Source organism: Perca flavescens, chromosome 12 (genome assembly GCF_004354835.1).
Source record: "Perca flavescens isolate YP-PL-M2 chromosome 12, PFLA_1.0, whole genome shotgun sequence".
Lineage (NCBI taxonomy): Eukaryota > Metazoa > Chordata > Actinopteri > Perciformes > Percidae > Perca > Perca flavescens.
Genome location: NC_041342.1, coordinates 36,041,415 through 36,054,932, shown reverse-complemented (window position 1 = coordinate 36,054,932; position 13,518 = coordinate 36,041,415). Strand labels below are relative to the sequence as shown.

General features: G+C 48.4%; 2 protein-coding genes across 2 annotated transcripts in view; both read left to right on the top strand.

The window, feature by feature from the left end:
• LOC114566072 (E3 ubiquitin-protein ligase TRIM39-like) lies at positions 1–1,380 on the top strand. Its single transcript, XM_028594407.1, has one exon. It carries the CDS (start codon positions 1–3, stop codon positions 1,378–1,380), a length of 1,380 nt encoding a protein of 459 aa, XP_028450208.1.
• An 8,445-nt stretch (positions 1,381–9,825) lies between these two features.
• LOC114565520 (inositol monophosphatase 1) overlaps positions 9,826–13,518 on the top strand; it is a 10,388-nt gene continuing 6,695 nt past the window's right edge. Inside the window, exons 1-3 of the mRNA XM_028593620.1 lie at positions 9,826–9,842; positions 10,762–10,842; positions 12,086–12,219. Coding sequence (XP_028449421.1) covers positions 10,783–10,842; positions 12,086–12,219 — 194 coding nt within the window. The 5' untranslated portion in view covers positions 9,826–9,842; positions 10,762–10,782. The remainder of the gene's footprint in view (positions 9,843–10,761; positions 10,843–12,085; positions 12,220–13,518) is intronic.

Sequence of the window (13,518 nt, the reverse complement as noted above, 5' to 3'; positions counted from 1 at the left end):
ATGGCTTCCAGATTAGAGGAAGATCTCTGCTGTCCTGTCTGCCATGAAGTCTTTAAAGATCCTGTCATCCTGTCATGTAGCCACAGCTTCTGTAGAGACTGTCTGCAGAGTTGGTGGACAGAGAAACTAATACATGAGTGTCCAGTTTGTAAGAGAAGACATTCAAGGGAAGAACTATCTCCTAACTATGCTTTAAGGAACGCATGTGAGTCCTTACAGCAGAGAGATCAGAGAGCTTCAGAGGCTCTCTGCAGTCTGCACTCTGAGAAACTCAAACTCTTCTGTCTGGACCATCAGCAGCCAGTGTGTGTCGTCTGCAGAGATTCAGAAAAACACTCCAACCACAGATTCAGACCCATCGATGAAGCTGCACGACAACACAAGAAGAAACTTCAGGAAACTCTGGAGCCCTTAAAGGAGAAGTTAAAGGTTTTTGAACAAGTTAAAGTGAAGTTTGATCAAACAGCAGAACACCTGAAGGTCCAGGCCCGACGCACAGAGACCCAGATTAAGGATCAGTTTAAGAAGCTTCACCAGTTTCTAGAAGAGGAAGAGGAGGCCAGGATGGCTGCACTGAGGGAGGAAGAGGAGCAGAAGAGTCAGAGGATGAAGGAGAAGATGGAGGCTCTGAGCAGAGAGATAGCAGCTCTTTCAGACACAGTCAGAGCCACAGAGGAGCAGCTGAGAGCTGAAGACATCTCATTCCTGATCAACTACAAGGCTGCAGTGGGAAGAGTCCAGCAGAGCCCCCTGCTGGAGGATCCACAGCTGCTCTCAGGAGCTCTGATAGACGAGGCCAAACACCTGGGACACCTGAGCTTCAACATCTGGAACAAGATGAAGGACATGGTCTCCTACTCTCCTCTGGTTCTGGACCCAAACACTGCTGGTCCATATCTCATCCTGTCTGAAGATCTGACCAGTGTGAGACTAGGAGAGAAACAGCAGCTTCCTGATAATCCAGAGAGGTTTGATTACCCCTGTGTCCTGGGCTCTGAGGGCTTTAACTCAGGGACTCACAGCTGGGATGTCAAGGTTGGAGACAGTAAATACTGGAGACTGGGTGTGTTAGGAGAGTCTGTCCAGAAGAAGGGACACATACGGTCTGGATTATGGAGAATACGGTTCTACACAGGTACATACTTAGCATCCTCTCCATCAGGTCCAGACACTGTTCTCCGGTTTAAGAAGCAGCTCCAGAGGATCAGAGTGACTCTGGACTGGAACAGAGGAAATCTGTCGTTCTCTGATCCTGATACTAACACACACATCCACACCTTCACACACACTTTCACTGAGAAGATGTTTCCATACTTTGAAACTGGGGGTGAACTGAAGGTTTCCCCAGTGAAGGTCTGTGTGACTGTAGAACAGGAATAGAAGAAGTCAATGTTTCAGATTTTGGTGGTGGGAGGGGCTTCCCTTTGATTATCAAATATATCTTTAATAGGGCTCGGTACTGAACTCAGATACTTTCAGGCACTGATTGAATTGCCTCCATAGTATTGAGTATTTCAAAATGCCTCGTAATTCAATACCAAATGTCAGTACCTAAGTTAACAGAATAGCAGAGGGGCGTAAAACCACTTTCGGCCAGTCATGTTTTTCAGTGATAGGGACCCATTTTTGGAATGATTTACCAACTGAAGTAAAAACACAAACCAAACTGAAAACATTTAATAGAAATGTGAAACACTGGCTGAAAGAAAACCAAACATGTAGCCACTGAGTCAGGTCCATAAATGCAGGAGCAGGTGCACATACACAAACACATGCACACAATCTGGTGTCCCTGTTGTAATGTATTGTCTGAGCTAGATGCCTGGCTGTTTGTGCATGGCTGCCAAGGTTCACCCCATGGGGCAGGGTCTGGGTATGGAAGCTAATCATGTAGCGGCCCAGGCCCTTCACTATCGGGGCGGGTATAGGTGAGGTCTGGTTATGGAAGCTAAATATGTAGTTTCCCAGGCCCTTCACTATCGGGGTAGGTGTAGGTGAGCGGGTGCGAGCGGCTGGGTGCTTGGGGTTTGTGTTGTTACGTGATGTGCTGTTTTGTGTAATGTGGTCATGAATCTGTGAAATGTTGATGTAATATATTAGTATACAATGTATCTGCTGCAAGATTGTATAACTCACACTATATAGTTCTTTTGAAAAAATTATATTTGGATTATCTTTTTAGAAAAAAAAAAATATATATCTTTTTAGAAAGGCCTGACCAGGGACCAGGGTTGCAAATTAGCCTACTGGCTAGAAACCTTTTATGCAACACATCTACACATATTGTTATGGCTTTGTAATCAAACTGGGGGACGGGGGGATTGTTTGCCTCAGGGCAGCGAGGGTGTGTTCAGTCTCAATAAAATAACTTGGAAATTAGTAAGTCTGACTCCCGTCTCTGCTCTGAAAAAAATAACTTTTTGTCTTTATGGATCTACTTTGTACAGAACGGAGCCCCCAACCTGATCCCACAGAACGGCCCCTTAACCCCTTGACGCCTGAATTTATTCACAATTATATAAACAAAATATTATGTGTGTTTCTGGCTCCAAGCTGATGCTAAATTAAGTTGAGATTGTTAATTTGTCTATAGCATATGGAATAGATATAAATTTAGGTATGATGCAAATTAGCGACAACAGGCATTATGGTAAAATTCTTTACAAAATGGTAAAATTAATAAAACACAGTAGATTTCATTCATGTCACAAAGTTGTTAGAACTTCTAAACTGTAAATGACAAATACCTGGATCTTGACAACGGCAAGAAACAAAACACTCTCCTACTCCCTAACATTGACAGTAGTTTCTTTAGGGTTAGGGGCAGGGGTAGGTTTAGGGGTAGGATTAGGTGTAGGGGTAGGGTTAGGGTTAGGGTTAGGGGTAGGGTTAGGTGTAGGGGTAGGATTAGGTGTAGGGTTAGGGGTAGGGTTAGGGTTAATTTCGCTTCCGTGAACCGGATGTATCTCCCACTCCGACCGGTCCTACGAGAAACCAGTGCATGCAAAAGGTTCCTAGGTATGTATCGCATGTAAACAAACCGGTATTGGGGGGAACACACACGCTATCTCGCCTGCAGTCGGAATGGAAGGGGTTTGATGCAAATTAGCGACAGTCGGCGTTAAGGGGTTAAGTTAAGGTAAAGGTCGTGGGGGGGCTTATGTTTCCATGACATGCAGGACAATAACGGGACGATTGGGTTTAGGAAACGTGACACGTGGGACACGATCCTCGGTCTACTGGGTGACAGTCCTGTTTGACCATCCACCCCCCCAACCAACCTCCTTACGTGGATTGTAGTCGCTCTTAATGCTACGTCATCTTCTCATTGACTTTACATTGGCGTTGTTTTCTGTGGCGGCCGCCTCGTAATGAGCTGGTAACAGTTTGGGATCATTTGACAGGATTCTGTGAGACCAGGCTGGAGCTCTGCAGGGTCACAGCGAGATGTTTTCTGGGGACTACTTTTGCGTTACATAACAATAAGGGTAACACTTTATTAGAAGGGGTGTGCATAAGACTGACATGACACTGTCATTATTATGACATGACATCTGACAGGAACATTAAGGAGTCATTTTTAGTGTTCATGACTGTTAAGGGTCATTGGGTAAATTATGACACTTTTAATGCAAAGTTAGCATATTGTCCAAAATGTCTTCGTCACGACAACTTATTATTATTAAAGGTTTATTTAGATAGGGACAGAAACAAAACAACATAGCTAAGCTTCAACAGTCATCTGATGTATGTATCATAGTGTTTTTAGCCAAAGCTAATTCTCGACACTTGTCCCTAGTAGGGCTTTTGGTTGCAAATAAAACCCCAGATTTACATTATTATTTAAAATACAATAAAGATGAAATGAAATGAAGTGAAATGAAGTGAAAGTATACAATGAGAACACAGCGTAAACACTAAATAGAAAACCGGACTTTAACCTAGACAACAGTCCCTCCCTACTCATTGCCTTTGTTGCTTTGATTGGTTAGGTTTGGGCATTAGGAGTGTGATCGGTTATGTTAAGAATACCAGGGTTGGCCAATCGGAGGCAGAGTAGGGAAGGACGTGTCTTCACCATGAAATTTACTCTGCATTAACGTTAGTCGTTAACGGAGCTTTTGGTGTCGGTGACCAAGGCTAGATGGACCAAACACAGCAGAGACCAGTTTTATGACTGAGAACAAACTACTGAGAGGGTTTTTATTCTGGGTTTGGCTCTTAGCAGCCCTGGGCTGAGTCAGATAATTTAACAGCTGTACAGCTAACTAAATTCACTTTATTTTTTATTATCAAAGCTTAAAATGCTCTCAAGCTTTGGCTGCTTCTCGCTTGCCATGATTGCTCTGCTACCTACCAGCCTCTGTCCCGTCCCGTGTGGAGCTTGTGAGAAGGCAGTGTCGCTGTCAAATCTGTCCCTGGGAAAAGGAACGTTTTGTTACCAAATTGTCAGTAGTAGCACGTTACACTACTTTTTACTCGAATACGTAGTTACATTACTGTAACGCGTTACACCCAACACTGGTTAGTGGTTACTTTAGTAAGCTAACGTAAGCTAGTTTTAGCAACAAGAAATCATTTAAAATTCATTAAATCACCTCTGTACTGCATTCCCTGTCGTTTAACTGGTCTTATAACTTTTAAGACATTTTCATGGCACCTGATATAAAAACCAACCTCTTAAACCATACCCAAATTAAAAGTGGTACTGCTGCCATATACTTTGACTCTCTGGGGTGTGCCTGACATCATTGGAAAGGAAACACTCTCAAGGTTTTGTTACACGTGTCAGGGTGATTCTTGGCCTTACTGACACAGAGTTACAGAGACTAGAATAGAGGTTTTTTATTTCTGTCCAAGTCATACATCTGTAAAATGATTAAGATACACTACTGTAAACACATCAGGTAAGATACAGATACGCCCAGGCCATAGCAACATGTCTCAGCTTATTATAGATAAAATCCAGAAGCCAAAAGACTCAAAAATTGATTTTATATGAATTGTTTTCTACAGAAATGTCTGTCCGTTTTTCTTATTTGTGCAAAGAAAAAAATCCAATAAAGTACATAATAAAACACTCAAATACACAAACACACCCACATCAATCACACACATACTTGAAATAACTATATACATAAATATATAGAAAGTATTTAGAAGTCATTACAAATTGCACAGGGTGTGATATGCTTACAGTAGGCCCTGTTTTTGCTTTGACAGAGCTCCTGCCAACACAGGGTTAACATTTCAGGGTCAAATTGGGTATCAGTCGAATTGTCTGCTCATTGGCTAAAAAGGTAGACGGGTCTTGAAGCATTTAAATCTAACTGGTTCGAGCAAATGTCGATCGAGTACACGTGGGCCTGACATGGTGTCAGAGGCATCCTCAGCTTCCATTGGGGATATCACAGGCACACCTGAACGGATTGGCTCATACCAGGTATCCATGGAAACCTTAGACCCTAGAGAATACAGGGATGCCCACATCAAGCATGTATGAACCTGGGGAGAGATGCAAGAAGTGATACAATTGCGGAAATTAAAAACTTTCGTGTTTTTCCATTGTGATTCGGCCAGTAACTTCAACATAGTGAGGCAAACAGATATTACATTTCCTTGGACTCTTGGGGATTTATGAAAAACAAGTTTTGGGCAAAATACCACTTTTTGGCTGAAAGGACAAGGAAAAAAGGGATGCATGCACTCATGATTCTAGACACCAGCTGTGCAGTTTACAGCTGAATTGTTTTATTTTCTGTTGTGTAACTGTTATTAATCATCTTATACTTTGTGTGTGTGCTTAATTGAATCATGAGAGGCTAAGCTTTCAATTGGTGTGTCACATGGCTGTATATTTTGAAGATTTAATGCTTTAAAGTTATAAAAACGCTAATGAGTGGAGGTTACAGCGAAACCACAGCCACAAAGTGTGCCGTCCACGGTACAGTGATCATTGAGAAATGTAATGTTAAAAAATAAAGCTAAATAGTTTATTAAAGTTTGATGATTGGGCCTGTTATGCCATATTCATGACGGAGATCGACAGGTTGTACTGTCTCACCAGGTAGTAGGATTTCTACCACAGTGTTCATGACTGTTGTCAATAAGTTTAATTCGGAGCATTGTCCGAGATGTTGTTGTCATGACAACTTGACTTTAACGAACACAACATAACCTAATAAATATGTCACAACAGGCCCAACTATCAAACTTTAATAAACTTTTCTCTCATCCAGACTCCATTTAGTTTCTGTTCATTTCTGAGACTGAAGACGAACAAGATTCTCTAATCTGATAAACTGTCATCTGTTACTGCAGGTCACACACACACACACACACACACACACACACACACACACACACACACACACACAGACAGAAACACACACACACACACACACACACACACACACACACACACACACAGACAGAAACGCACACACACACACACACCATCCATCCATCCATCTTCGTCCGCTTATCCGGTGTCGGGTCGCGGGGGGAGCAGCTCCAGCAGGGGACCCCAAACTTCCCTTTCCCGAGCAACAATAACCAGCTCCGACTGGGGATCCGGAGGTTCCCAGGCCAGGTTGGAGATATAATCCCTCCACCTAGTCCTGGGTCTTCCCGAGGCCTCCTCCCAGCTGGACGTGCCTGGAACACCTCCCTAGGGGCGCCCAGGGGCCTCCTTACCAGATGCCCGAACCACCTCAACTGGCTCCTTTCGACGCAAAGGAGCAGCGGCTCTCTCCGAGCTCCTCACGGATGACTGAGCTTCTCACCCTATCTCTAAAGGAGACGCCAGCCACCCTCCTGAGGAAACCCATTTCGGCCGCTTGTACCCTGGATCTCGTTCTTTCGGTCATGACCCAGCCTTCATGACCATAGGTGAGGGTAGGAACGAAAACTGACCGGTAGATCGAGAGCTTTGCCTTCTGGCTCAGCTCTCTTTTCATCACAACGGTGCGATAGATTGAATGCAATACCGCACCCGCTGCGCCGATTCTCCGACCAATCTCCCGCTCCATTGTCCCCTCACTCGCGAACAAAACCCCAAGGTACTTGAACTCCTTCACTTGGGGTAAGGACTCATTCCCTACCTGGAGAAGGCATTCCATCGGTTTCCTGCTGAGAACCATGGCCTCCGATTTAGAGGTGCTGATCCTCATCCCAACCGCTTCACACTCGGTTGCGAACCGATCCAGTGAGTGCTGAAGGTCGCAGGCCGATGATGCCATCAGGACCACATCATCTGCAAAGAGCAGCGATGAGATCCCCAGCCCACCAAACTGCAACCCCTCCCACCCGACTACGCCTCGATATCCTGTCCATAAATATTACAAACAGGATTGGTGACAAAGCGCAGCCCTGGCGGAGGCCAACCCTCACCTGAAACGAGTCCGACTTACTACCGAGAACCAGGACACAGCTCTCACTTTGGTCATACAGAGATTGGATGGCCCTGAGTAGAGACCCCCTCACCCCATACTCCCGCAGCACCTCCCACAGTATCTATAGAGTGAAGAGCTGGTCCGTTGTTCCACGACCAGGACGGAATCCGCATTGTTCCTCCTCAACCCGAGGTTCGACTATCGGCCGAACCCTCCTTTCCAGCACCTTGGAGTAGACTTTACCAGGGAGGCTGAGAAGTGTGATACCCCTATAATTGGCACACACCCTCTGGTCCCCCTTTTTAAAAAGAGGAACCACCACCCCAGTCTGCCACTCCTTTGGCACCGTCCCAGACTTCCACGCAATGTTGAAGAGGCGTGTCAACCAGGACAGCCCCTCCACACCCAGAGCCTTGAGCATTTCTGGACGGATCTCATCAATCCCGGGGCTTTGCCACTGTGTAGTTGTTTGACTACATCAGTGACTTCCGCCTGGGAAATCGGCGACAATCCCCGTTATCCTCCAGCTCTGCCTCTAACATAGAGGGCGTATTAGTCGGATTCAGGAGTTCCTCAAAGTGCTCCTTCCACCGCCCTATTACCTCCTCAGTGGAGGTCAACAGTGTCCCATCCTTACTGTACACAGCTTGGATGGTTCCCCTCCCCCTCCTGAGGTGGCGAACAGTTTTCCAGAAACACTTTGGTGCCGACCCGAAAGTCCTTCTCCATGTCTTCTCAAACTTCTCCCACACCCGCTGCTTTGCCTCTTTCACGGCAGAGGCTGCAGCCCTTCGGGCCCTTCGGTGCCCTGCAACCGCCTCCGGAGTCCTCCGAGATAACATATCCCGGAAGGACTCCTTCTTCAGTCGGACGGCTTCCCTGACCACTGGTGTCCACCACGGTGTTCGTGGGTTACCGCCCCTTGAGGCACCTAAGATCCTAAGACCACAGCTCCTCGCCGCAGCTTCAGCAATGGAAACTTTGAACATTGTCCACTCGGGTTCAATGGCCCCAGCCTCCACAGGGATGCACGAAAAGCTCCGCCGGAGGTGTGAGTTGAAAGTCTGTCGGACAGGGGCCTCCTCCAGACGTTCCCAATTTACCCGCACTACACGTTTGGGCTTACCAGGTCTGTCCAGAGTCTTCCCCACCCCTGACCCAACTCACCACCAGATGGTGATCGGTTGACAGCTCTGCCCCTCTCTTCACCCGAGTGTCCAAAACATACGGCCTCAGATCAGATGAAACGATTATGAAATCGATCATTGACCTTCGGCCTAGGGTGCTCTGGTAACAGGTACACTTATGAGCATCCCTATGTTCGAACATGGTGTTCGTTATAGACAATCCATGACTAGCACAGAAGTCCAACAACAAACAACCACTCTGGTTTAGATCAGGGGCCGTTCCTCCCAATCACGCCTCTCAGGTGTCTCCATCATTGCCCACGTGTGCGTTGAAGTCCCCAGCAGAACAATGGAGTCCCCCACTGGAGCCCCATGCAGGACTCCAGTCAAGGTCTCCAAGAAGGCCGAATACTCCGAACTCCTGTTTGGTGCATATGCACAAACAACAGTCAGAGTTTTCCCCCCACAACCCGCAGGCGTGGGGAGGCGACCCTCTCGTCCACCGGGTAAACTCCAACACAGCGGCGCTCAGCCGGGGCTTGTGAGTATCCCCACACCCGCCCGGCGCCTCACACCCTGGGCAACTCCGGAGAAGAAAAGAGTCCAACCCCTATCCAGGAGTATGGTTCCAGAACCGAGACTGTGCGTAGAGGTAAGCCCCACCAGATCTAACCGGTAGCGCTCCACCTCCCGCACCAGTTCCGGCTCCTTCCCCCACAGAGAGGTGACGTTCCACGTCCCCAGAGCCAGCGTCTGCCGCCCGGGTCTGGTCCGTCGAGGCCCCTGACCTTCACTGCCACCCATGTGACATCGCACCCGACCCCAACGGTTCCTCCCACAGGTGGTGGGCCCATGGGCTACACACACACACACACATCTCTAATAGAATCAGCGGTGAGAAAAAGTGTCTGAACAGGATGTTTGTTCACAGTCAGCTGACTGACTGCACGCCACCACTTCCTCGTGACCTAATGACCTCTGACCCCCCCCCCCACACACACACACACAGACATACACACACAGACACACACAGACACACACACACAGACAGACTCTACAGCAGCAGTTAGAAACACACATTTCTAAAATTGAGCCTTTTCTCTATGAGCTTCTGAATGGAAACACTGAGCTGCTGTGATGAAGGTGATGATAGTTTGAGAGGGGCGGGGCCTGCTGACCCCAGCAGCGCTGCCATTGGCCGGTTGTGTTGCAGGGAGGCAGGAGCTGAGCTCTGATTGGACGTCTGATGAATAAAAAGAGAAAAAAGTTTCTGAAGAGTTCAGAAAGCTTTTCTTTTTCTTCAGAAAGTCACCAAACTCAGGTACGTGTTCCAGCTTCTCTCCTTTTATTCTTTTCTTCTTTGTCTTAGTCTGTTCTTTCACTTCTCTTCTTTGTTGTCTTTTTCCTCCCTTTCCTCTTTTCTGTCATTACTTTCTACTCTTCCTCTTCTTATCTTCATCTCTCCTTCTCATTTCCTCTCTCTCCTCTCTCCTCTCTCCTCTCTCTCTCACTCTCTTTCTCTCTGTCTCTCTCTCCTTTCTCTGTCCCTCTCTCCCCTCTCTGTCTCTCTCTGTCTCTCTCTCCTCTCTCTGTCCCTCTCTCCTCTCTCTCCTCTTTCTCTCTGTCTCTCTCTCTCTCCTTTCTCCTCTCTCTCTCCTCTCTCTGTCCCACTCTCCTCTCTCTCTCTCTCTCTCTGTCTCTCTCTCTCCTTTCTCCTCTCTCTCTCACTCTCTTTCTCTCTGTCTCTCCTTTCTCCTCTCTCTCTCTCCTCTCTCTGTCTCTCTCCTCTCTCTGTCCCTCTCTGTCTCTCTCTCCTCTCTCTGTCTCTCTCTCCTCTCTCTGTCTCTCTCTCCTCTCTCTGTCTCTCTCTCCTCTCTCTGTCCCTCTCTCCTCTCTCTCCTCTTTCTCTCTGTCTCTCTCTCTCTCCTTTCTCCTCTCTCTCTCCTCTCTCTGTCCCTCTCTCCTCTCACTCTCTCACTCTCTGTCTCTCTCTCTCCTTTCTCCTCTCTCTCTCTCCTCTCTCTCTCTGTCTCTCTCTCTGTCCCTCTCTCCTCTCTCTCCTCTTTCTCTCTGTCTCTCTCTCTCCTTTCTCCTCTCTCTCTCTCTTCTCTCTCTCTCTCTCTCTCTCTCCTCTCTCTCCTCTTTCTCTCTGTCTCTCTCTCTCCTTTCTCCTCTCTCTCTCTCCTCTCTGTCCCTCTCTCCTCTCTCTCCTCCTCTGATGTCTTCCTCTCCTCTAACAGAAGCTCCTCCTCCTCTTCATCATGTCTGAGTGGACCGAGTGTCTGAACTTCGGCGTGTCGCTCTGCAAACAGACCGGTGATGTAAGAGACGCTGTGATGTCATAACATCACGATCAGCTGATAACTACCTGCAGGAATGTGATGTCATAACATCACGATCAGCTGATAACTACCTGCAGGAATGCTGCTCACCTTTTCACCTCCCAGTTCACTTATTGATTTACTTTGTTTATTTAAGTTTATTTAAGATGTAAAATATATGTAACAGATACTGATGGTAGTGAGGGGGGGGGGGCATGTCTGCCTGTCTGTCTGCCTGTCTGTCTGACTGCCTGTCTGTCTCTCAGGTCATCCTGTCTGCTTGTCTGTCTGACTGCCTGTCTGTCTCTCAGGTCATCTTGTCTGCCTGTCTGTCTGCCTGTCTGTCTCTCAGGTCATCCTGTCTGCTTGTCTGTCTGACTGCCTGTCTCTCAGGTCATCCTGTCTGCCTGTCTGTCTGCCTGTCTGTCTCTCAGGTCATCCTGTCTGCTTGTCTGTCTGACTGCCTGTCTCTCAGGTCATCCTGTCTGCCTGTCTGTCTGCCTGTCTGTCTCTCAGGTCATCCTGCCTGCCTGTCTGTCTGTCTGCCTGTCTGTCTCTCAGGTCATCCTGTCTGCCTGTCTGTCTCTCAGGTCATCCTGTCTGCCTGTCTGTCTGCCTTTCTGTCTCTCAGGTCATCCTGCCTGCCCTAACCCTAAAATATATGTAACAGATACTGATGGTAGTGAGGGGGGGGCATGTCTGCTTGTCTGCCTGTCTGTCTGACTGCCTGTCTGTCTCTCAGGTCATCCTGTCTGCCTGTCTGTCTGCCTTTCTGTCTCTCAGGTCATCCTGCCTGCCCTAACCCTAAAATATATGTAACAGATACTGATGGTAGTGAGGGGGGGGGCATGTCTGCTTGTCTGCCTGTCTGTCTGACTGCCTGTCTGTCTCTCAGGTCATCCTGTCTGCTTGTCTGTCTGACTGCCTGTCTGTCTCTCAGGTCATCTTGTCTGTCTGTCTGCCTGTCTGTCTCTCAGGTCATCCTGTCTGCCTGTCTGTCTGCCTGTCTGTCTCTCAGGTCATCCTGCCTGCCTGTCTGTCTGTCTGCCTGTCTGTCTCTCAGGTCATCCTGTCTGCCTGTCTGTCTGTCTGCCTGCCTGTCTGTCTCTCAGGTCATCCTGTCTGCCTGTCTGTCTGCCTTTCTGTCTCTCAGGTCATCCTGCCTGCCTGTCTGTCTGACTGCCTGTCTGTCTCTCAGGTCATCCTGCCTGCCTGTCTGTCTGACTGCCTGTCTGTCTCTCAGGTCATCCTGTCTGCATTCCAGCAGCAGAAAGAAGTAACATTAAAAAGTTCTCCGGCTGATCTGGTGACAGAAACTGACCAACGAGTGGAGAAGCTCCTGATCTCTGCCATCAGCAGCAGATTCCCACAGCACAGGTGCTACCATGCTAAGCTAACCCATAGCACAGGTGCTACCATGCTAACCTAACCCATAGCACAAGTGCTACCATGCTAAGCTAACCCACAGCACAGGGGCTACCATGCCAAGCTAACCCATAGCACAGGTGCTACCATGCTAACCTAACCCATAGCACAGGTGCTACCATGCTAAGCTAACCCATAGCACAGGGGCTACCATGCTAAGCTAACCCACAGCACAGGGGCTACCATGCCAAGCTAACCCATAGCACAGGTGCTACCATGCTAAGCTAACCCACAGCACAGGGGCTACCATGCTAAGCTAATCAGGTGTGTGTGTGACCGGTGACCTCTGACCTCAGGTGTGTGTATGACAGGTGACCTCTTAACTCAGGTGTGTGTGTGACCGGTGACCCCTGACCTCAGGTGTGTGTGACAGGTGACCTCTGACCTCAGGTGTGTGTGACCGGTGACCCCTGACCTCAGGTGTGTGTGACAGGTGACCTCTGACCTCAGGTGTGTGTGACAGGTGACCTCTGACCTCAGGTGTGTGTGACCGGTGACCCCTGACCTCAGGTGTGTGTGACAGGTGACCTCTGACCTCAGGTGTGTGTGACCGGTGACCCCTGACCTCAGGTATGTGTGACAGGTGACCTCTGAACTCAGGTTTTGTGTGACAGGTGACCCCTGACCTCAGGTGTGTGTGTGACAGGTGACCTCTGACCTCAGGTGTGTGTGTGTGATCGGTGACCTCTGACCTCAGGTGTGTGTGTGACCGGTGACCTCTGACCTCAGGTGTGTGTGACAGGTGACCTCTGACCTCAGGTGTGTGTGTGACAGGTGACCTCTGACCTCAGGTGTGTGTGTGTGATCGGTGACCTCTGACCTCAGGTGTGTGTGTGATCGGTGACCTCTGAACTCAGGTGTGTGTGACAGGTGACCTCTGAACTCAGGTGTGTGTGTGACAGGTGACCCCTGACTTCAGGTGTGTGTGACAGGTGACCTCTGAACTCAGGTGTGTGTGTGTGTGTGACCGGTGACCCCTGACCTCAGGTGTGTGTGACAGGTGACCTCTGACCTCAGATGTGTGTGTGACCGGTGACCCCTGACCTCAGGTATGTGTGACAGGTGACCTCTGAACTCAGGTGTGTGTGTGTGTGTGTGTGTGTGTGTGTGACCGGTGACCTCTAACCTCAGGTGTTTGTGTGACAGGTGACCCCTGACCTCGTGTGTGTGTGTGACAGGTGACCTCTGACCTCAGGTGTGTGTGTGACAGGTGACCCCTGACCTCAGGTGTGTGTGTGTGACAGGTGACCT